This window comes from Malaya genurostris, chromosome 2, assembly GCF_030247185.1.
Source record: "Malaya genurostris strain Urasoe2022 chromosome 2, Malgen_1.1, whole genome shotgun sequence".
NCBI classification, from domain to species: Eukaryota; Metazoa; Arthropoda; class Insecta; order Diptera; family Culicidae; genus Malaya; species Malaya genurostris.
Genome location: NC_080571.1, coordinates 345,875,097 through 345,899,675, shown reverse-complemented (window position 1 = coordinate 345,899,675; position 24,579 = coordinate 345,875,097). Strand labels below are relative to the sequence as shown.

At 37.0% G+C, this 24,579-nt stretch overlaps 2 protein-coding genes and 1 long non-coding RNA gene across 7 annotated transcripts in view; 2 read left to right on the top strand and 1 right to left on the bottom strand.

Moving 5' to 3' along the window:
- The window catches only part of LOC131431972 (uncharacterized), an 85,043-nt gene extending 76,982 nt beyond the window's left edge, over positions 1–8,061 (top strand). For all 3 annotated transcript variants that reach the window (XM_058597969.1, XM_058597968.1, XM_058597970.1), the window contains one exon: positions 5,682–8,061. In XM_058597969.1, the coding sequence (XP_058453952.1) occupies positions 5,682–7,241 (1,560 nt within the window). In that variant the 3' untranslated portion in view covers positions 7,242–8,061. The remainder of the gene's footprint in view (positions 1–5,681) is intronic.
- Positions 8,062–14,886: 6,825 nt separating this feature from the next.
- LOC131431970 (pre-mRNA-splicing factor CWC22 homolog) lies at positions 14,887–17,741 on the top strand. Its single transcript, XM_058597967.1, has 3 exons — positions 14,887–16,166; positions 16,225–16,688; positions 16,751–17,741. Exons 1-3 carry the CDS (start codon positions 14,978–14,980, stop codon positions 17,594–17,596), a joined length of 2,499 nt encoding a protein of 832 aa, XP_058453950.1. The 5' UTR covers positions 14,887–14,977; the 3' UTR covers positions 17,597–17,741.
- A 55-nt stretch (positions 17,742–17,796) lies between these two features.
- Positions 17,797–20,856, bottom strand: LOC131431971 (uncharacterized). Of its 3 annotated transcripts, none has more exons than XR_009229764.1 (3): positions 20,642–20,856; positions 18,346–20,586; positions 17,797–18,264 (listed from the first exon to the last, which is right to left on the bottom strand). It is a non-coding gene; the product is annotated as an uncharacterized LOC131431971 (long non-coding RNA). The 3 variants fall into 3 exon arrangements; XR_009229765.1 differs by having other exon boundaries at positions 17,797–19,440; positions 19,502–20,586; XR_009229766.1 differs by having other exon boundaries at positions 17,797–20,034; positions 20,214–20,586.
- Between the last annotated feature and the right edge of the window lie 3,723 nt (positions 20,857–24,579).

Sequence of the window (24,579 nt, the reverse complement as noted above, 5' to 3'; positions counted from 1 at the left end):
TTGTATACAACATTTTCAATCCGGTAGAAGATGCTATAAGAACTCGAGTCTCTCAATGCATGAACCGGGAGAGAATTTTGCTACATTTCTTCGCCCCACTTCACACTCTGAGTATTTTACGGCCCTTAAAAAAATTTACAGTCTGATAATAATCGTTGCTGTGTGGAATTTCCCAAGAGAGAATCGCAAGTTGACAATTATCGCAGAAAATCGAATCGATGATTCGACTTGATGATTCTCACACTAGGTTGCAATATTTCAAAACCCTTGTGTGGAGTATGTACAGACATTTTCATAGACACAACTTATACAAAGGTTAAATGCACATAGTTAGAATAAGCGGCAATAGTAAAATGATTCTATCGCAATTATCAACTGCCCGCATAGAATTGGATCGAGAAAAGAGAATAAGCGACCGTTTGTTGCTTCAGAGAGGAACGCCACAGCAGCATGCTATCCTTTGATTCTCAGAAATGTCATCGAGAGAAATTCGCTCTCGCACTGGTGTCTATTCTATGTGAAATGAGCCATGCCGGGTTTTTGTTGTTGCGATGATATCCATCTCTCTTTGATGGCACAGATTCAATCGTGTGAAGAGTTGCTGGTGAGCGTTATTTAAAATTGATTTTTTGAATTATCAACCTGCAATTCCGGAGCCGGAGGTCGTAATTTAAATAAATATTGATGAGATCGTGAGCCCTTTCATTCGAACACAAGATTGTGGAGATCTGCTGGTTTAAGATAAAATCTATTACTGCGGAACCGAAAGTTGGATCCCAATGAAATTCAACAGTAGACTGTGGAAAAGTAAGGCCTCTCTTTGCAGTGTTTTTATCCGATTTTTACATTCAAAAATACTTCAACGGGTTTTCCAAACTAAGTTGCACTTATCCGATTTTTGCTTTCAGCCGTTAATATGATACTTGGCCCTCGGATCAAATCATGACAGGATTGGTTTTCACAGTGAATATTGAATAGCTTTTCTTTATGAAAAGGCAAAACTCGAAATTTGGAATGGATCTTACAAATAAACGAACTAAAATTGTGCCCCAACGAAGCAATTTGCAAGTATACATGAACGAAGCATTTCTCGTGGGATAATCATACTGGTCTGGTTGAAAGACTAAAAGGAGTCTGTCCGATTTAAAACGAACGCCATTCCAAACCCCAACGTCGAATTTGAATGAATACGATGTTGAATACCGGTCATAAACTCGCTTTCAAAACAGTTGATTCTTTGTTCTTGCATAATTTCTGATAAACGAAAGACAAAAATTAGATAAACTCGTGAATCCAGAACAATGAACAAGAATTGAAATTGGGATAGCTTCTCATAAAAATTGTGAGAAAAAAACAAATTTATTAACTCCAATAATAAAAAAAATGCATACACGAAGCATTTCACGTGGTCAGTCTAGTTGAGAGTTGCAAAGAAAATTATCTCTAACCACATCATCGAAATTATATGAATATGAACCGTACAAGAATAAATTGCACGACAGATATGGAAGGTTTCTGAGCAGCAGATCATTTGTATATGCAACATAATCGCGTCCGGAGGGTGCGCTAGAAATCATATTTAAAAAATTCATAATTTCATGTTTCAATACAGTCAATTCGGAGATAAACAGATGCCCTAGTGCCACTGTTAGGGAGGATTTTTCATTGCCGGCACTTCGATCGTGCAATTTATCCTGGTATGATTCATATACATTTCATTTCGGTGACCCATTCAGGCCTGCCAAAATCGCTTCAGAGCACTCGTACCGCATTCAGTGCATTGTCGGGTATTCATTGTGCTTTCTGGTGTATAATAGTGAATTCACACATCGACGCCAGAATTAGTCAATTTATATTATTTATTTACCGGATTTAACCTAGTTGCGGTCGTTCGCCGGGTCATCGACGCCAGAAGTCCACCCGATTCCACTTCAGCACGGTCGAATACGCTTCTGATGTGCGCTTGCGTTCGCACCTAAAAATTATTATCAAAATGTGCACTTTTCCGACGAAGTCGTATGCTTCGAGATCAACCGACGCAACTGCCCACTAAAACGAGCTACGATCTAATACACCGAAAGATCAAATAATGAAATCCGATTGCATCGTGAAGCGGCCCTTACACGATCATTAGAAGTGTCATTACTAAAAAGTAATATCATTTTTAATGAACGTTTAAGGGCAGTAATGATGAATTCTCCATACAAATTTGGAATGTCATTGGTTGAATGACATTAGAATGACATAAATAATCCTCGTGTAAGGGTTGCCATAGATTGTGAAATATTTCAGCAATAGATTTCGTCGGTAGTCGCACCGGTAGTTTGCTATGTTGAATTGACATAAGAGTAGGCGTAAAAAATTATAAATTCATCTGTTTTATGTCGTTTTCGTTTGATGCCAAACCTAACCCAGTTTCCACCCTAACTGCTGTCAAACCGTTGGATTAAAGCTAGTTTCAACCTTCAACAACTGAAAATCCAACCAACGCAACCAACACAGTTTCGTGAAAAGTGTTTGTTCGATGAAACTATCCTGGGTCAGTTATAGTTTTCTCAAGCGAAAACGACATTAAATTCGGTTCACATTTTTCGATGGATCGCATAGTGGTTCGAATCAATAAAAACGTGGATATAAATCAGTAGCTGCCAAATCGTTCTTTTAATGCATGTAATTGCTTTTAAGAAATTATTTACAAATATATACCGCGTAATTTGATTCTATCCTTAATTGTTCATGGCCTAATTTGACAAAAAATATAACCAAAACTTTTTTTCTGAAGAGATAGGAATTTTTTTTCTTCGACAAACTTTTAGAACTATTGAAAATAATTTACTTTGTCAAATATACTAAAAGTCTAGGTCGTACCGTTTCGGATATACAAAGCGTTTTTATGGCAACCCCCTTCAAATCAGTTTTTTATTCATAACTTGTTATTTTTTTATACATACTTTCTTTGAAATAATTGAAGAAAATAAAAAATTCCATATTTTTGTTGAAGGTAGTGCATAGGTTTGTTGCTTCCTGGCAAAGTTATACATCATTTTACCTTTTTTTACCTATGATAAAACCTTACACCGAAGCGAAATATGCAACTTTATGCAGCTGATTTTTACAAAATTCATAGGAAAAGATATGCCCAATACTATACAAAAAAATCTCAGTGGAACTCGATGGAACTTTTTTTTAGGCCTTTTCAAAGTTAGTTTTAGGTATTGAATTATGAATAGTTTTCTAATCATAACTTGTTTTAAGTTATTTTTTAATCCTTACTATGTTTGGAATAGTTGTAGAAAATATAAAATCCCATAATTTTGTAGAAGGTAATGCATAGGTTTATTCTTTTCTGGAAAACTTATACAACATTTTACCTATTTTTACCTAGGAAACCTTGTACGGCAAACTTTTACAATACCTATAGGAGAATATATTCCTAATCCAATTTTTTTTCCAATGAGAATATCCTGAGTACTATTCGTGTGACTCATTTTCACTATGGCCATGCTGAAACCCATGAATGGTTAAGAAACGGAGGGCGTCACGCGTCTGCTATTTCTGTAACTCACTTTTGCAGTGAGTAATTCGCTCCTGAGCTATTCCAGTGAATCTAATCTTTAAAGTGAGCTGATACCTCACAGCTATTTTTAGAAGAACCGCAGCTCACCAGTTCACCGCACTGGTAAGCAGGGATGCCAGGTTCACAGATTAATTTGTGTTTTACAGATTTTCAACCTTTTGCGCAGATTTAAAAAATGGCCCAGATTTCTGAAAATGGTCACAGATTTACACAGATTCTGAAATCGATCACAGATTTCTAAAATTGATCACAGTTTAGCATAAAAAATTACAGAGCGGTACGAAATAGTGAGACCTTTTTTTGCTTACCAAAATGATTCCAATCAGCTATTATGGTAACGGGGAAACGTGCACAGATTTTGCACAGACAGGTTTTTAGATGGTCACAGATTTTTGAAAAAATGACCTGGCATCCCTGCTGGTAAGGTGGAAACAAGTTACAAGCTGATCGGATTTTCGGCACTTGAAGAGCGAGTTATAAATGAGAAGAAATGTGTGTATGAGCTTTTGTTCGTTCTTCCAAATGTGTATTTATCCTTCTTAAACAGATTGATTAAGCCATTGTCGATAAGAAATCCTACCTCTCACTCAGTAGGCTAAGGTACATTCAGGGATGCCACTTTTGCAGATATTCTCAAATGTGACATATTAATAATTCGCAGACAAGTTAGTGTGCATAGCATTGTTCTTTCTGCATTAATGATTTCGATCATGCATATGAAAGAAAAACGGCGCTCAAAACAAACCTTCAGTTCAATCTTAATGAACTGATGAGCTGATACATTGAAGCGATTCTCTTTAGTGAGCTGATCGGTTCACCGGTATGAGCTTTTTCGCACATCTCTAAGTGAGCGTCGCACGATCAACATATCGTCTTAAAAAACGTGTTGCTTCGCGATTACTCAATTTATTTACACGTTTACAAATGAAATCTCTTCGTAAAGGATTGTACTTTTGGTTTGTACTTTCGATAATTTTTCGAATTTTTAATATTTAAAACTAACTTTGAAAAGGCCTAAAACATTGCATCGAGCTCCACTTAGACTTTTTCTAATATTGTTAATTATCAAAAAGTAAACAAAACAAAAATCACAACAATTTGCTTAAGTTGTGCGTGCAATCATGAGCTTGCTTTTTTATGCGTGTTTACGCGCAATTTGTGGTAGATACTTAGGTAACAGAGGGAGATTCTACGTAGATAAATCCAAATAAACTGTTTTCAAAATAAAGTGCATATATCTCAAAAACTAATTTTTCTACATTATTTATATCTTCAGCAAAAATACTTCAAATGTTTTTCTTTTCAAAATAAGATAGAAAACAAATTTTTTTGTGGAAAAAAAATTATTTTTATGCGAAATTGGTACAACCCCCCTAACAAAAATTAAGGTGCCACTTTCAAAAGAAGCGTAATATAATCTTGTAAAACTTCTTCGAAGACACGTTAGCTCTTAAAAATCAGAGAAAGTCATTACAGACTTTTGACCGTCTTTTTCCAATTTTGGACCACTGTGGATCGTATGGTAATTTTGAGTTTATCTTTGGTACAGCTTTGATATTCAAGTAAGACCGAAAAATGCAAGTAATCTTGGTGTTTAAAGTTTCTCAGCGTGGTCCACCTGGTCATGTTAGACGCGAATTAAAAAGATCATATGAGAGAGAACAAGAGACATCTCGACTTGGGTCGTTTCCACTCTGACAAGGCCCTGGTAAAGTCAGCTCTAAGTTCAACTCGACTAACAACGTGAAATTATCTCCCTGGTAGGTGTTAAGGTACATTGTTGACTGGTAGCGGCGTGCAAAAGCGACGAGTAGAAACAAAGAAGAGAAGGATGGTAGGGTTCTTCACCGGCAAACGGACAACGTCTGATAGTTTCCCTTTAAAAGGAAGTTTGTATTATTGCGAAAATCTCATACATCATTTCATCATTTCCAGCACACTCATGTAAACTATAAATCACAGGGTTTTAGTAGAAGTAATTTGGAATGTTTTATGTAGAGCACCTGTATGTAGTTACCAGAGCAGAATGATTAAATTTGTTATTGTGGAATCGCCGGATCCAACCGTTGAATAAACCTTCCGCTATTTTGTTCCCTTTTTGCAGAGACACTGCCGTTTAAAGCATAACGGAAACGTGCTGATCGAGATGGTCAACGCCACAAAACCGTCGCAAAACGTAACTGATACACGCAATTTGAAGAAAGTGAGAAAGCCATTTCAATCATTCGACTCAGTTTCACAGGATATCCCCGTACAGCCGGTCACGCTGCACCCGATAGCAATCGTCCCGGAAGTCAGCCTCATCGTCCAGGAAGTGCCGATCATTCAACCACCGCCTCTGATATTCTCCACCGCCAACAACAACAACAACAACATCATCAACAACAGCAGCTTCATCAGCAGTTCCGTCACTATCACACCGGCATCAACGCCTACACCAACCGCTCCGCTGACGTTCATCAACCTGACGGAAGAACCTTCTTTGGAACCGCCGCAACCATCGCCGCAAAACCTTCCGACACCGATGCAGACGGATAGCGCCTCCACCAGTGATGTCCCGGACGAACCCGAAGATCTACCGCCACCACGCGCCAAACGGTACCAGTGCGAAGCCTGTCCCTATGTAACCAACAGTAGAACCCAGTTCGCTTATCACAAATCGTTCCACAAACCACGTGGCGATCCCTACAAATGCAATATTTGCTCTTACAATGTTACCAAGAAGCACCTGTTAATTCAGCACCAGAAAACGCATGCAGAGAAAAGTGTGTCAACGGTAGCGACAACGGTAGCAACGACCAGTGCCAACACTACAGTAGGCAATGGAGAACTGTCACTCGTGATGGGAAACAAAACAAAATCAAGTGGATTGACACCGGCCGACATACTAGATTTAACGAAAAAAATGAGAGCCGAAGTAAGCTTGACACCCGCCAGCGAAAGCTCCAACAAAAAGAGTCTGTTCGATGCGAAAAGGAAGATTATCTTTTTCTGTCCAAACTGTCCCGCACGGTATTTGGATGAAAGTGAAATTGTCATACATCAAAACAAACATACGCAAAAGGAAAAGTACCAGTGCGATCTGTGTTCGTTCTCCACCTGCGACGAGTCTAGCATATCAACCCACAAAAACGTCCATTCGAGTAACTACCACAGAGGAACCGCTGAAATGCGGAAACTTCACAACGACAGCGATCGCCATCCAAAACCTAGCATGATCCAAGTAGGCGAACAGGAAAAATTATGGGTCGTTGAAAAAGACTACAAGACGCTAAAGTCACCGTCGTTGGATTTGGAACCGGAACCAATGAAAACTACCCGTCCCCGTCGATCTGCACGAGTAAGAAACAATGCCAACAGCGATCGACCGCCGGCCATCGAACCAACCAAGGAACCAAAAGTGTATAGTTGCGACCATTGCGATTACACCGATAACTCCGAGTGTTCCTTTAAGGAACATGTTCAAATTCATTTCGCCGCCATACTGTTTCCGAAAGCGAGAAAGGCAGTCAGGGTCAATGAAACTGGTGAACCGTTTAAGCTGATTGCTACCGCCGTTGATAACCCCAAGGACACATACGTCTTGGAATACCACACGGATGATTCCGTAGACAGTGACACCAGTGATTGCAACAGTAGCGATAGGATAATCATTGAAATTTAAAAACCGAAACCGTAATACTTGAATGCACTGCACTGCAATTTATTTTTTGTTGATTTTAGCTAAAATCACGGAATCAAACACACCGTAGGAATAGAATTTAAACCAGTGCACAGACGACACCTGACCTAGACGTAAGATATCTAGTGATAGTTTCCTTGTAAGTCAATAATAATGAGTGAAGGTTCTTCGTAGTTTGCCATTCAACCAAAATTGGAACAATGAGAAAATCTCAAACAAGTACAAATTGCATAACAAAAAAAAATAGCTTAAATAGCATTCTAGGCAACCAACCAACAGTTCATTTACTTCCCAACGATTGCACAATAGTGTGCATTTTACCTTAAGTTACACCACAACCTATACAAATTAGACACACAGACATGGGCTTTAAAATGGTGAATTGTAATGATTTTAGCAAAATAGTTGTAGACCCTACAGTTATAGGTCTAAAAGCATACTTTAGTGAACGTATTTGATGCGTTTTTAGATCGATGATGATTAGTATTATTGGGTTAGTAGCGTTGTTAGCACCGTATAGGAGGAAAACCTACGACAAATTCCATTCTATTACCAGTAACTATTAGGACCATACAATCGGAGCCAAAGTGTATAATCAATCAAAATTTATCTATTTATCTATTTAGGAACGCCTAGAATAAGACAAACGTTTCGTGTCATACCGTGAAGGCAAAATACTAATGACAGTAGTGCGTTTTCATTGTCAATTGTATATGTAAATATAAAATTAAATGTATCATTTGTTGTTGAATTTGATTTATAGGAATATGGCGTTTAATAAAGAACATGGTTATTTATATCACTATTACTGATTGATTGGTGCCGAACAGCGTAATCCACACGGAGAGCCCCCGACTACAACATTGCTAAATTGATAATGTTTTTTGTTCTGGATATTTCAGCGAAAAAAAAATTACTGTCTATAGATTGTAGTTGAACGAAATTGCATAAAATTTTTCATATAGTGAAATTGAACAGAGTTTACTTGCTACAAGAGCGGTTTAGTTCATTCAACAAACTGCTCCAGAGAAATAATTTTTGATATACTATTTTTTTAGATGGAAGTAATGTAATATGAATGATTGTAAATTTTTATCGAACAAACTCCGTATTTCGTACATTGACTCTCTTTGAATTGCGCGACATCGCAAATCGGTAGTAGCCAGCTAAGACAAGACAAGGCAGCTCGCGTTACGAGCTTGGATCCTAGTCTGGGAGTCACTTTGACGTTTTTGGTGTTGTACTGTTTGCGTTACCACAGGGTTATTCTCGTCGTTTTTCACAGTGTTTGCAGCAAGATTAGTGTAAATGCCTAAAAGAAATTTGAACTCAAAATAAACTAAATTCAGCAATGCAATAATTGTTTTCGTATTCTGAAATATTCAACACAGCTTATAGGTGCACAGTTATAGGTGCTTGAATTGGTTCCGGTTATGAGGTTTTTTGGCGGTTATTGTACACGCAGAGAAAAAGATTGTAAATGTAACTAAATTTGGGTTTACTGAAATGACAAGAGAAAATTTGGTTCAATATAACCAATATTGTTGCTTGGGACAACAAAACTAGATATTTGATTTTTCTCAGTGTATTAGTCTGTTTCATAAACTTGTTTATAAACTTGGCAGCTGAAATAGAAGACAAGATATAAACTTAAAATGATTTGTATTTCAACTAACGCTTTCGTTTGTTAAAATCGTTCATTTTGTTTCGTTTTTAAGAGTGAAATGATTTCTTTCGAAATTAAGCAATTTCAATTAATCACATTCTCACTCTGGTTCATTACTTTCTATAATATCCAATGATTCGGTACCATTTCAGTCTGGTCAAGACAGAGACAACCTACCTCAAATATTTGTTGTGAAGAAAACGTGTTATGGAATGTTATGCAGTTTCTTATACTATTAATTATCAATACTTACGCTTGGATTGTTGAAAAGCTCAAAGAAAAAGAGATATGCAGATAAAATTTCACTTTGGAAACACGTACAAACTTTTCTGTTCATTCACGGTTCAAAGAACAGCTCTGGTATGGTTCATTTGAACAATAAACTTTGTTGTATCATTACACAAATAAGACCACATATAAAATAAATATTTTTTCTCTTATCCTAAAGGTACAGCAGAATTAAATATTTCCAAAGAAATCTACTCTACTGTTTTTGATACGCAATAAATAAGTGATTTATTTCAACAATAAAATCAGCTGGAACCACACATTAACCCATTATAACCCGGGGATTTTGAAATTTGAATCGAATGAACTGATATCATCAGTTCCATCATATTATATGTTAGAAATCTTTTCTAAGCAAAATTATTCCACCGTATGATGTGTCATACACACAAATGTTAGCATCAAATTTTACATTATTTGAGAATTTTTTTTATAGATATAACCTTTTTAGAGCCTCTGCTAATGTTTTCTCACAAGACATAAGTATTAGTGCTTACTTTGACCAAAAAATACAAAGCAATATATAACTTACTTTTGCACTGCCATTTCTAGTCGTTAGCAGGTCAAAGGTCAAGGATCAAACAACAATTAAATTTTGAAAAACAAACAGCAGATTTAACAAACAAAGGAGTTGCGTAGTGCAGTTTACCTGTTTTTGTTATCATGAAGCCGACGACACGACCAGGCACTCCGAAGAAAAATTGGCAATTAAATTGTCTGTTAACGATTCACCGCCAGTTACCGCAAATATAGCGACCCCTTGATAATGATAAAAATAATCTTCTTGAGCAACACTGTTTAGGTTGCTACGAACTAGTTACCAAGGAGCTCCAAAGTAAATAAACAAACAATTTAAAAAAAAACGTAAAAGATACGCGAATGGTACACATTTTTACAGATTTTGTTGAATATTTCAGTAACTTCTACTGTGAAATCCAAAGAAGGTCATCTTACCATTATACTCAATGGAAATGCTAACAAGTCAACATGTTCTAGCTACAATGGTTTCTTAAAAAATCAAATTCATGGTCGAGAAATATAAACAATTTATCGATCGAGCGTTTTTTAATGTTCTAACGGTAATGATGTAGAATACGGATACAAAAATAAAAAATTAATTTGTTCCCGACGGTCTGGATTGAGTTCTAGAATGTATCTAGGCCAACCCGCGACCTGATTCAAACATAGGTGCCCCCATTCTCGTTCGGTAGAATGGCGCTCCAATTTCGGGAAGGTCCCGATTAGACGGTTATTCAAGGTAGAACGTGTACAATCGCTATCCTCCACAATACGGCCACTATGACCGGTACACGCTTGATAGTAGCTTCAAAAGAGATTGACGCATCGATCGGCGTGATTCACGAAATCACGTTCCGTATCATCGTACATAGGAGGTCCAATCATTTCGACTTTTTAGTCCTAAATAAGTGTTTCCAGAACCTCCGCTTGAGTTCCCGGTTTGAATACGTTAACGCACAAACTCTACTTATTAGCTCGTGCGCCTCGATGATCAGCTGATGTGATTCGCGATCAGTCACGATAACCAGATGTTTCGAATAGGGATTTTCCGCATACGAATTTTCTTCGCTTTTCTCGGTAAGCGAAATAAGACCAACGGATTCATTTATACCGAAGTATTTGATCTGCAATGGAGGGAAAATAGAGTTAATGTCCTTGGTAAATTGGTGATTCATAGCTAGTACAAGCGAATATGCCCTGCTAGCAACTTTTTTCTAATCAATCCGCGCCTCGATGGCAATCCGATCGAATGTAATATTTTTTACCGCCCGTTCACCATGCGCTACGCACATCTAGTCAAATAGCTGCAATATGTTAGCCTTTTCGGGGTGTTTTGGGTGAAATTCAATGCTAAGCTGGTCCTATTTTTTTTTTGATTCACAGAAATCCGCATTTCTTCTGGTTCACAGAAACAATTTGTTTTTGTTTTGAGATTATTTATATGTTCCGTTCCATTAAAAAAAAACATACATAGCCATGGTAACTGTTATCTAAAATCAACAGTTTTCTACTTTTGTTGCCAGTTTCAATAGATTTTCAAGCAACTTCGTTTTGACATTACCAGTTACTGAGGGGTAGTTAAATTTTCGATACAGTTTAGATAGACGAGTGGCAGGTCGTGTCGTCGATGAAGCTGTTGGGTGCAGTTCCACAGTAAACATTTTTTTGAAAAATAGAATAGTATGATATATCATACGCTAGGACATAATGGGTTAAACAGAGATCATTGTTGATGGTTAAGGAAGAAAATGGTTGGAAACAATCATATTCTAGCTTGAGATTAACATGAATCAGATTTAAAAATCTACTAATTGATATGTTATTTGAAAAAAAAGCTCAATTTCTTTGCGTGTAGGTACTCTAAATAGATATTTATAAAATATCCAAATGTTGGATAACTCAATACCACACAAAATACGACGAAATTTTTGTTATCATGACAAGTATTTGAATAATGAATTGCAAATAACATGCATTATTATATAAAAGAAATTGGCTGCACTGCCAAAGTCGCTAGTCACATACAATCAACTATCATTAATAATTCAGCATGGCCCATGGAAAGCAGGCAAACTAATGTCGTTTTCGCTTGAGAAAACTGAAACTGACCCAGGCTAGTTTTATCAAACAAACACTTTTCACGAATCTGTTTTTGCTTTGCACTTAGCAACGAGGGTATGAGCAAAACTAATATAGGGGTAGATGGGGTAAAACGTACCCCCTAAGGATATGTTGCTATATCTTAACTATAGAGAATAACACGGAAGAGTTTCATGCATGACTATCTTCCGTAATCATTATTTCTCCAAATTACGTACAAATACTCGCTAAATGCATTGAAAAATACATAAAATATCTTATTTTCCAAAACCCTTATCATTCTTTGTTAAAGTAATGCTTCATTTATTTGAACCGTACCGCATATATATGAGTGAAGTGAAAACTGTTCAATTTCAAACTTATTTTGATTTTGTTCAGAAAAATCTCATAATTCGTGCTGTCTTGTCGAAATATTTGATTCGACTTTAAATTATATTCGATTGGCGATGTGCTAATCTTAAAGAATACAGAGCCAAAGAAATACAAATATGTTTTTTTTTTGCCAGAGAAATGCAAATATGTTTCGGAAACGTGTACGCACGAATTTGACATTTCTCTTCCCATGTACGAGATTCAATGCGGGCTCGTCTCAGGGCGCCATGCTCGCAAAAAGGATGTTGCCAATGATTTGTTCGGGAAATGTGTGAGCTGGATATCTTGTTAATATGATGTCTTTGGCTAAACGCATTGTTAGGGTTGCGTTACAACATACACATAACCTGGTCTTTTTCGGTAAATTGTTTCACGACAACTGCCATCTCTCTAATAGTCAATTAGTGGTCTACAGTTATCCATTCTTTGATTTTGTGGATGTTTTCGTCGGTTTTCGATGTTGATGGCCTACCGCTTCTCTCATCATCATTCACAGACTCACGACCACTTGTGGTGTTCGTGTCACTGATAAACGACTGTTTTCATTACAGTATCGTTACACTCTTCTAACATTTGCAATGTCGTCGAACCATTGATATCATTTTTAACGCAAAATTTAATGCAAACTCGTTATGACAAATTCAATTCCATTTTGAAATTGTACTAAATCAAGGACACGCACAATTGCAGATGTACTCAATACAGCGTAACTTTTACAAATATCCAAGTATCAAGCTGAAAATTTGATAGAATGTCTATTCTATCAAGTACTATTTTACGATTCTACGTACTCGAAACATAAGTAATCCTCTTAATTTTCCGTTATTCATACGCATGCACTTAGGCTGTGAACCATTTCGCGGTTGATTTTAACTTTTGGTTAAAATCTGACACTCGAGCGGTAAATTTGATGTTGTCAAAAATAACCCTGCTCGAGAGCATGGTTATTTTTGACCGATCGATAGTTATTTTCCGACACTAAAAAAATCTTGCAATGAAAATTCTAATATTAATTCTTTAGTTGAAATTATTTCCAGTGGAAAGTAAACTCGAATAACTTTCCGTCCGACAAATTTTGAAATGGACCGCAGTTTTAGTTAAATTTAACTACTCGACACAAAATAACCGCTCAAGTGTCAGATTTTAACCAAAAGTGAAAATTAACCGCAAAATGGTTCACAGCCTTAGCAAGTTTCGTATAATTCGAAAAAAATTTACCGAATTTTCAAAAGCTTATTTTTCAACAAGCCGGTAATTCAATTGATTACTGACCATTTGGTAATAAAAATTTTATTGAACTGTCAAACACCTACCGAACAGTTCTGTAAACCATCTACCGAATGGTTCGGTAATTATTTTGTTTTTATGTTTTGTTAAAATTTTGCATTTAAATGAAGCACTAGCCGAGTTTAGCACTAAGCAGTTCAATTTGAACTGCTCTGCACTGATGAGTCAAAGACGAAACGTAAAAATAATGAAAACGGTTATGCGCCCTAGCACAAAATTTGGCTAACCCCTAAATGATTTAAATGAATCCGAAAGATTTTAGAAAAGCAACATAAACTTTCAACTTTTTTGGTTTTGGACATTTTTCACAGAAACGAGTGAAGCAAATTAGACCCAGTGACTACTGTTTTATTGCCCTACATATTCACTAAACAAGAAAAAAATGTTTATCAGTAGTTATCCTCGAACGATATGAGTTGGCAATAAGTGGGCATAGTGATATGAAGTGGGCATAGTGATATGAAGCTCTGAAGAGCTCTAATGTTTTGAAAACATCTCAATCCATTCGACGAAATCCTTAATATTTTTTTTCGTTTGATTAAAAAAAATACTCTTACTAAAAATTTTAGGAACTGTTTGACAGCTAGTTTTCACGACAATCAGTATTTACAGGAATTCGGTTTGCCGTACTTGGCAACTATTCTAAATTAATGTATGAATTGTAATATTTTTACAGAGTTCTGTAATGAAAACATGTGTAAAACTGATTGTCCGGTAAAAAAATTGCATAATATTTGTAAAATAAAATTCATTTACCGAAACATCGGTTATTTCTAATGATTACCGTGAGTTTCCATCAAAGAAATTACCGAACAACGGAATCAAATCTTAGTGTGTATTGATGTTTTGGAAATCGTTTCGATTTGGGAAAATATTCAACAATTATAACGATAACGTTTAGATATACATACTGAATAAGTTAAAGTTTGAAATAATCCCCAACATTCAGTGACTTGACGTACTTTATGTAGATATCATCCAGAAAGTTTGCCAGCCAGGTCAAAATATCTTCAAATTCAAGTACTAACGAAAATATAATTTCTGTGACTGTTTTTTACGGTGTAGGATTTGTTAATTGAAATATTTCATGTTTATCATAAATGTTTCTGAAGGGCTACACTAATGAAGTTGGCAAAGCGCAGAGATTCCAGGTCTGCAGATTATTCCTGACTTTTTTGCAGACTTTTGAAAATCAAGTATTTCGCAGACGTTCGTCAAAATTTATAGACATTTCAATCACACCATTCTTTTGATTTTTTTTGCTCACCAAATCAATTCTGCGTTTCATACTTTGTATAGAAAAATGAAAAAAATCCAATTTTCAGACTTTTGCAACCCTGTCTAAAGATATAGAAAATTTTTACCTGGCATCTCTGCAAATCTGTCAAAAAAATAATTTAGCATATCGTCGACAATCGTATTTTGTGAGTGTTTGTTGTTTAATTTTTGCCTCTCAAAACAGATTTTAGTAGATTCCTGCTGTGGAATGTCCGATGAAAAGAAGTCACAGTCGCGACACGAAAAGCGTGAACGTAGCAGCTCACCCCGTTCTGCACCCGGTGAAGCACAAGAGAGTAGGTCCCGTAAGAAGATATCGCGTCGAGATCGTGACTCTCGCTCGAGGTCCAGATCGCGGTCTCGTTCGCGAGGTAGAGATAGACGACACAAACATGACGAACCTAAATCAAGGCGAAGCCATTCTCGATCCAAGGATGAAGACCGCAGACGTAAGGATCGTCGTACTTCAAAAGATCGTAAGAACTTAGAACCGGGCGAACGCTCCCGAAGTAACAGCAAAGAGAAGACGGCTCCGATACCAGCCAAGCCTGCTCGTAAGGACGAGGGTGATGAAGCCCTGCTGCAGAAAGAGAAACCAGCCATCAGACGAACTGTTGATTTGCTCACGTCGAAGACGGGAGGAGCATATATTCCGCCGGCTAAACTGCGAATGATGCAGGCAGAGATAACGGACAAAACTTCCGCTGCGTACCAGAGAATTTCATGGGAAGCTTTGAAAAAATCTATTCATGGTTATATTAATAAGGTAAACGTGGATAATATAGGCATCATCACGAGAGAATTGTTGAGAGAAAATATTGTCAGAGGAAGAGGTCTACTTTGCCGATCAATTATCCAAGCGCAAGCAGCATCACCGACATTCACGCACGTCTACGCTGCACTGGTTGCAATAATCAACTCGAAATTTCCGAACATAGGAGAACTTCTGCTAAAGCGATTGGTCATCCAGTTCAAGCGAGGATTCCGTCGAAACGACAAAAGCATTTGCCTATCCTCGTCTCGCTTCGTAGCCCATCTGGTAAACCAGCGAGTGGCTCATGAAATTCTTGCCCTGGAAATTCTAACATTACTGGTGGAAAATCCAACCGACGATTCGGTTGAGGTCGCCATAGCATTTCTGAAAGAAGTTGGTCAAAAACTGACCGAAGTGTCCGGCAAAGGCATCAACGCCATCTTCGAGATGCTGAAGAATATCCTTCACGAGGGTAAACTGGACAAGCGTGTCCAGTATATGATTGAGGTAGTTTTCCAGATTCGGAAAGACGGGTTCAAGGATCATCCGGCGGTAACTGAAGCACTGGAACTGGTGGAAGAGGACGATCAGTATACGCATTTAATTATGCTAGACGAAGCCACCGAAACGCAGGATATTTTGAGTAAGTCGCTTTTCTTTTGGAATTTTGTTATCCGTGGAACTAACGTTTTTTTTGTTAGATGTTTTTAAGGTAGACAATGAGTATGAAGCGAACGAGGCCAAATACAAGGCTATAAGCAAGGAAATTTTGGGAAGTGATGCGAGTGGTGATGACGGAAAGGTTGGATCATCGAGCGGTAGTGGTAGCGGGAGCGATTCCGAAGGTGGCGACGATTCCGACGGTGGTAGCAACGATGAGGATGACTCCGCGAAGAAACAACTGATTGTGGACAATACGGAAACTAACCTGATTGCATTACGAAGGACAATTTATCTGACGATACATTCTAGTTTGGACTATGAAGAATGTGCCCACAAACTGATGAAAATGGAACTGAAACCAGGTCAGGAGCAAGAATTGTGTCATATGTTTTTGGATTGCTGTGCGGAACAAAGAACCTACGAGAAATTCTATGGGCTGTTAGCCCAACGGTTTTGCACGATTAATAAAATTTATATTGAACCTTTTGAACAGATATTTCAGGTAAGATACAATTGTATTATTTGGGTGAAATGGGTCATATTTGAATTGTTTTTTCTTTACAGGACACCTACTCAACTACGCATCGGTTAGACACCAACCGGCTTCGTAACGTAAGTAAGTTTTTTGCCCATCTGCTATTCACGGATTCCATTGGTTGGGATGTCATGCGCTGCATTCGTATGAACGAAGAGGACACGACCAGTTCCAGCAGAATTTTCGTTAAAATTTTGTTCCAAGAACTTGCGGAATACATGGGTCTGGTGAAGTTGAACAACCGTCTTAAGGATCCGACACTGGCGGAACCATTTTCAGGACTTTTGCCGCGAGATAACCCGAAAAATACCCGGTTTTCGATTAACTTTTTCACTTCCATTGGTTTGGGCGGTCTAACGGATGAACTTCGACATTTTCTCAAGCATGCACCCAAACAAATCGCCCAACCGATTGCCGCTCCGGTTGCCGAGGGGGAAGACGGAAGCTCGTCGTCTAGTTCATCTTCGTCCTCCTCGTCATCGTCATCATCTTCATCGGACTCCGGTTCGAGTTCGTCCGAATCAGAAGACGATCGAAAGAAAAGAAAAACTAAGAAAAAAACAAAACCAGGATCAGACGAGGGAAGATATTCGAAACCACAAAACGATCGGTTCAATTCGAATGGACGAAGAAGGGAAAACGAGCGTAACGAAGTTCGAAGGAACGATGGTCGTTATACGGAGCGGGAAGATTCTCGCAGAGACCATCACCAGAATTACCAGAATCGAGGACGGAACCAAGACGACCGCGGCGGACGGGAGGAGTTTGAACAGTCTCGTAGTCGAAGGCATGGTGACCGAGAGTACGGATCTAACCGAGGGAGAGACGAAGATTATTCGAACAGCCGTCGCAGGAGAAGTAAGGAAAGGCGATAGAGAACTGTTCCAAGTTTTATTCTTATAATGCTGAAATGAAGTTTTTTTTTGAAAATAACTATGTGTAGTTTCCTAATTTAAATTGTTTTCATCAGGTTGAACGGCCTTTTCTTACAGTTGACTTGCTGATCATTGCCCATCATTCAATTAGATACCTATTTTTTCATCACGCAAGGCTCTCATCTTGGTTCATTTATCTTCTTATTTTACTTCATTGATGTTCTTTTTCCTGGAAAATCCGAGTTTATCGTTTGCTAATACAACAAATAATGAAAATATCCTATTTTGAAGTAGTTTTCAAGTGAATGTGAATTGCTGCCGGGCGAGGGGTGCATCAATGGTGGTAGCCCTATACAACTCCATTATTCAAACGGCGTGTAATATTCTCATCAGGAAAGGATACAAATCAGTCCAAATCCAGTAAACATGCGATCCGCATCATGAAACAGAATTCCGGCCGAAAAGCGTGCAAGACTCTTGTTTTTGGCGAAACATAAAGGCTGCACTTTGATCGATGAATAGGGTCTTCTTTTGGAACGATTTGAACAGCTGCCACTACTCCAAGATGATTATCGAGTGGAATGTTGCCAACCACATCGAATTTATGGGTTTCATCGAGAGGAAGGTACTAGATTTTGTTCGAACTGTGGAAACGTAACCGTCAATTGCTGTAACATTGAAGTTTAATGAAAAGTTCTGTAAACTTATTCAATCGCGAAATACTAGTCTTTTTATGCGTACCAACTTACTTTTATTCAGCCTTGAAGCGGTAATTTACGATCTTAGTTCCGCTGTCGTTGAGCGGAAATTCGAAAAACAAACATCATCTTATTCAATATTTACTTTTTACCCTTTTTTATAAATATGAAAAATAGGTGTAGAATTCGCTCAAACTTTAGAAAAATTTTCTGTGGCCCGGAGGGCCTAATGTTATGTACCAATCGATTCAGCTCGACGAACTGATCAAATGTCCGTGTGTGTGTGTCTGTATTTGTGTTGTCAACAAAGAGGTCGAGATCTCAGAGATGGCTGGACCGATTTTGATCAAACTAGTTGCAAATGAAAGGTCTCCCCGTCACCCAGAGCGCTATTGGATGGTTTTGAGATTGGATGTTTACGTTTTGAGTTATACGAAGTTTTAAATCAAAATTTTCATTTCAAATTTTTTGACAGTATCTGTCGCACTTGACCTTGAAAACAGAATATGTTTCCATACTTAAATTCCGCACGGTAATAGCTATCCGACAAGCCATAGATTGTTAAAATGCGTCCATTTTTAACGGAGATATCGACATTTTTGTATAAGCGACTTTTCCCCCTATTCCAGCAGTAGAAGTTTTGAGCGCTGTATGACAAAGCAATACTTGGGAGCAACGATTTTTTATACTGTAACATACAATTGTCTCTAAGTACCAAAAAAAACTGTGCACAGCATTTTTTTTTATGACTTTTTGCCTCGGACCGATTTTAGCATGGTTTATTCGAATATGGCATATGAAAACCAGACGATGGCAGCATTCTCGGGTTGAAAGCAATTCCATAAATCTATTGATTTAAACTACTTACAGCAATAAATGCTGGAAGAACATAATACCCATATACCATTCTGTGAAAATTGCAGACAGAATTGCAGGGAATCACTCCGCATGTCAGGTCTATTGTGGTCACGTCTTACCTCCTCAGCAGCTTGTGATTGAAAGAGGTCGATGTTAGTTACTGGTTCCTCTCGTTCGTGGTCAAGGATTGCTGCGTCGAATCGACGACACGACCTGCCACTCGTCTATCGAAACTGTATCGCAAATTTAACTACCCCTCAGTAACTGGTTATGTCAAAACGAAATCGCCTGAAACACTATTGAAACTGCAACACAAGTTGATAGATTATTGATTTTAAATAACAGTTACCATAACCTTGGTTACTGCATATTGGAGACTTGGGAAATGTAAACAAAACAAACTGCCTCGAGTGGAATTATCATTTAGTTTAATCGGATAGAGGTCTTCGTTGAGGCTTGCTGGTGCTCGAACATATTAAAAATGGCTTCCAGACAATTCAATATTCATGGATGATGGATCTATAATGACTATCTGATATATAAATGAGTTTTTAAATGGTGTTAAGTTTTGCAGTCATTCAATCCGTCATTGCGAAACATTTTATCAGTCCAATCATCAGTCTCAATGAAGTCTCATTTTCATTTCGTGAAGACTGGTACTAACTTCCGGGTTGGTTGACAGTATGTTAAGCAAAAGTGATGTGTTTCGGAAACTCGAATGGATATTCCTAAAAAGAAAGACCATCATCATGGATGAGCTAGATAACTACACTGCAGATAGAGCTAATGGGTAGCTGTGGATGATATAGGATGACGCCTTTCTGTCGCAACACTACTTCTAGTACCAGATTTGGTTATTGTACTATTGTGGTCGGCGCAAATCTAAAAAGAACGTTGAAACAAAATTTAAATTTATATAAAAGTTTCACAACTTTCTCAAATGATTTGTTTATTTATTGTAGCGCTCCTTGTAGCAACTTAAACAGTGTTGCTCAAGAAGATTATTTTCATGATTATCGAGGGGTCGCTATATTTATGGTAACTGTCGGTAAATCACTCACGAACACTTTTTCTTCAGATTTTTCTTCGGAGTGCCTGGTCGTGCCGTCGGTCGAATGTTGGTGGGTTTTCGTTCTGACACTGATGTAGCTGTCAAATATGAAACATTTCGTATCCATATCCCACACATTCGAATCAGTTCGTCGAGATCAGCAAATACGTGTGTGACAAATAATTTCACTGCATTTTCTCGGAGATGACTCAACGGTGTTCTACAAACTCAGATTCATATGAAAAGTCGTATGCTATCAAACAAGGTTCCTGAATTACGTTTGAATCCGACTTCTGATTGTGGAACCACAGTGAAACGAAATTAAAATAATGCAACTCATTTTTCTCGTAGATGGCTTAACCGATCTAAGATTCAAATAAAATCTAAGAACCAGCTATGATTCAAATGGTCTTAAAATCTTATAAAAAAAAATCTTACTTTTTAATCAGGTCCGACTTCCGGTTTATAAGATATAGGGTGATTAGTATAGGTGTCTATTTCACCTAAATTGATCAGGTTTTTCGGCTTTGCAGATTTCGATAGTCGATAACCAAATAAACTTATTTCAGTTTTAGTGGTATTCAGTTTACGATTCGGAAGGTATTCAGAAATTTAATACGCGCTACGATTTCTCAAAGATGTCTACACTGATTTTGAAACATTTTGAATCAAATCTCGGTTAATTTTTCAAAAGGGCGTATAAGCAAGTGAAAGTTTCTCTTTGTTTACTTTCTTTTCTATTAATTACCAAGCGGTTTCCACGTTTATCAACTCTTTGCATGAAATGATACCCGAAACTTTCGACTTTCAAACAGAAGAGTGATATCAAAGAAAATCTTTTTAATCACATCACAATAATCGAAAGAGAGAGTGATTAAAGAGAAACTGTCACTTGCTTATACGCCCTTTTAAAAAATTAACCGAGAAATGTAAACTATACAGCTTCTAATACCATGTTCACATTAGCGCTTATATCACTTGATATACCGAGATGATACGCATATCACGTGGAAGTGTTCACATATGATCGAAATGATATCGTTTGACAATCAAGTTGTCATATTGAATGTTCCCATTAGGAGTTAGATCAATAATATTGCTTTTCTTTCCTACAATTCAATCAATAATTTAAGCCTTGCATTTAATGGTCTCCGAACGCCAGTATTCGTTGAAAAATTCGAAATTATAATGATTGTTTATTGCACGCTTAGAAAGAGTTACTCAAAGTTTGAGTACTAGTTACTCATTTTCAAATGTTACATGGAAACGTCAAAAATTGAGTAGTTATCATCAATGATATTGAGTAACTCCTACTCTAAATTTGAGTTTAACGCAAAATCTCGTTTTATAGTTACTATTCGCATTCGCGATAAGTCTAAAAGTTGTAATAACCATTTGTAGCAACAGGTTGTATTTTTTGTTAGTGAGACGCGTATTTCGAGGGTGAGTCGATCAACACAAACGGTGTTGTGTCTGCAAAAACCGGAATGATCAGCTTCGTGTTGTGCTTTAGAATGGAAACGAATATGCTCAAATGTCATTTATGAGGAATAAGTGTATGATTGGTGCCTGAGCATAACTGACATGTATGTTAATTTGCGATTGACACACTACTCCAAGCGACCACCACTTGATATAGTATTGAGTTTAATTATTTAACATTTTAATACAATACACTCAGAAAAGGAGCAATTTTTTTTGCAAATTTGGTATATGTGAAATAAAATTTCACTCAAAATTTGAGTGATAGTTACTCTATTTTTGTACATGTACGAATAAAGTATCACTCAGTAAATGAGTAGATTTTACCCAAATATCGTTTCCAGTGGAAGAACTCAAATTTGAGTAACTTCGGAGTTACTCTAAATTAGAGTTGTTCCACTTTTTCTGTAGATGAGTGAGATCTTACTCATTTTTGAGTAACTATTTTTAAGCGTGTGTCACTCACAAAGTGACGTTCATAAATAAGTGTGTTCAATGCCTTTATCCGTGTTGCTAGTTGCGATTTTTGACAACTCGAGATGATATCGTACATGATATCCCGTATATCATGCCAAAATGGTGATACGCGTTGACATCAAATTGTATGGGATATCAAGTGATATCGCACATGATATCATCGGATATCAAGTATATCCGTATATCACTTGATATCAGCGCAAATGTGAACATACTATAAGGTGAATTTAACTGACTTCGGCTACACCGATTTTCGAATTCCGGTTCCAGTATCGAATCGTTTCTCAAAGCACAATCGTTTTCTCAAAAAAGGCCAAATCGAATTTCAAAAACAAAAATTCAAATTAAAGAATTATTATCCCATACAAAATTAATGAATTGCATCCAATTCTGGGGTGGAATCATGTAAGGTGATTATCACCAAGTGATTATCACTTTTGAAAATTTGGAATCATGTAAGGTGATAATCACCAAGTTCTGTAACCACTGCTGAGAGGCTAACATCACTATCAAACGTTGGCATTACGTAAGGTGATAGTCACCGCGATTTGATCACCGTCATGTCAAAATGGTAGTGATTTGATTTTTTGAGAAGTGGCTTTATAAATTATTGTCCGTTAGGTGAATTTCAAGCCACTGATATAAACAACCTACCAATATTGGTCGGAGAGGATAATTTTTTAATAAAATTCGTACTGAACTGTGTCAGAATTAAATACCAAAATGAAAAGTAACTTAGTTTATATAGTTTAAAGAATTCATAGAATGAACGGTAGTATTTATCAATTAAATCAATTCATTTATGTTATAATTATTATTTGAAGGAATATCATTGGGGTATTCGTAAAGTCAAAGATAAATTGCTTTCTGGAAAAGTGATAAGTTTATGAATGTAGACATCTCCTGTTGCACATAACGTAACATAAAAAAATCTATGCTAACATTTTCAGTAGAATTAGATGGCCGTGACTTAGTAAGCGACATATCAGTCTCGTTCAACTGAACGAGTAAAAAAGATTAAACTGCGTTCTTAATTTTCTTCTTGTGAGTTGAACTAAATAAGGCAATATTTTTGGACAATTAGTTGCTGCTAATCATAGTGGATATTCGTAGTACCGGTGGGTAAAATTTCCAAAATGGAGGTAGCATTTGAAAGCTCTGTGAAATGCCATAATCGTAAAGTGAATGAAAACTATACAAAAAATTATTTAACGGATCTTTCTCATTCGAGAGGAATGCCATCCGTTGTGAAACATCAAGAAGATCTAACAATTGGTGTCATTTCAAAGCTAGCAAATTTATCCCAAAGAATTGACTGTGACATTGATTTCCATTGAAATATAAAAATCGGCGCTAAATTAAACCAACAAGTGATTTTTTTTATTTGTTTGTGCGCAGGTAATTTTTTTCAACGTTACTCTTCGATCCATACAAATCATCATTGATAAACATGACTCGAATTAATGAAAAAAATTGAAAACTAAAGGAATAAAACTTTAGGTTTTAAAATATTATATGGGTATACGCCACATTCATATTTTACTCCTGAAAAATTGACGTTTCTTGACAGGTGATAAATGGAGTGAAGTTGGCTCAATCACCGGTGTTGGTGATCAGAGATGCCAGGTCTGCAGATTTGTCTGTAAATCTGCAGATTTTGGGTATAGTGCTGCAGACATTTTTTGTTGTGCAGACTTTTACAGACCTTTTGAAATTCTCGCAGACTTTTGCAGACATTTGAAATTCTCGCAGACTTTCGTCTATATTTACAGACTTTTGAAATTTCCGCGAACTTTTTTTTTTTTTTTTTTTGCTCGCCAAGTCAGTTTTGCGTGTCATACTTTATAGAGAAATTGCTGCCACCAAGACATACTTGCTGACTGCAGATTTTTTTTTAGATTTACAGACCCTGTCTGCAGATGTTTGAAATTTTTACCTGGCATCTCTGTTGGTGATAGTAAAAGTGATCACCTTCGGTGATTCCAAACATTCTGGTGATCACCTCGTTATCACCAGAAGGTGATAGTCACTTATCACCTTACATGATTCCACCCCTGGTTCCTGAATACCGGCTCTAGAAGTACCATAAATAACCGTAAACTCTAAAGTGGAACTTACTTCGACATCTCATGGAATGTTTAATCGATTGTCAAACATTTAAATTCAAATTCGATCGGATTTGCAGTTTCGACATTACACGGTAATGTCGGAATGACTGAAATCTCAAACTGCGTCTTGAAACGACGGTCATTAAAATAATGTTATGAGAACTTAAACACCGAAGAATATTCATGCAAAAAACATGCGGATTGATAAAAAAAAGGTATCATCTCACTGCTAGGTGGATTAAGTTTCTAAATAGGAATCACAGGCAGGCATTTGTATAGTGATAAAAAATCATTGAAACACAAATTGGG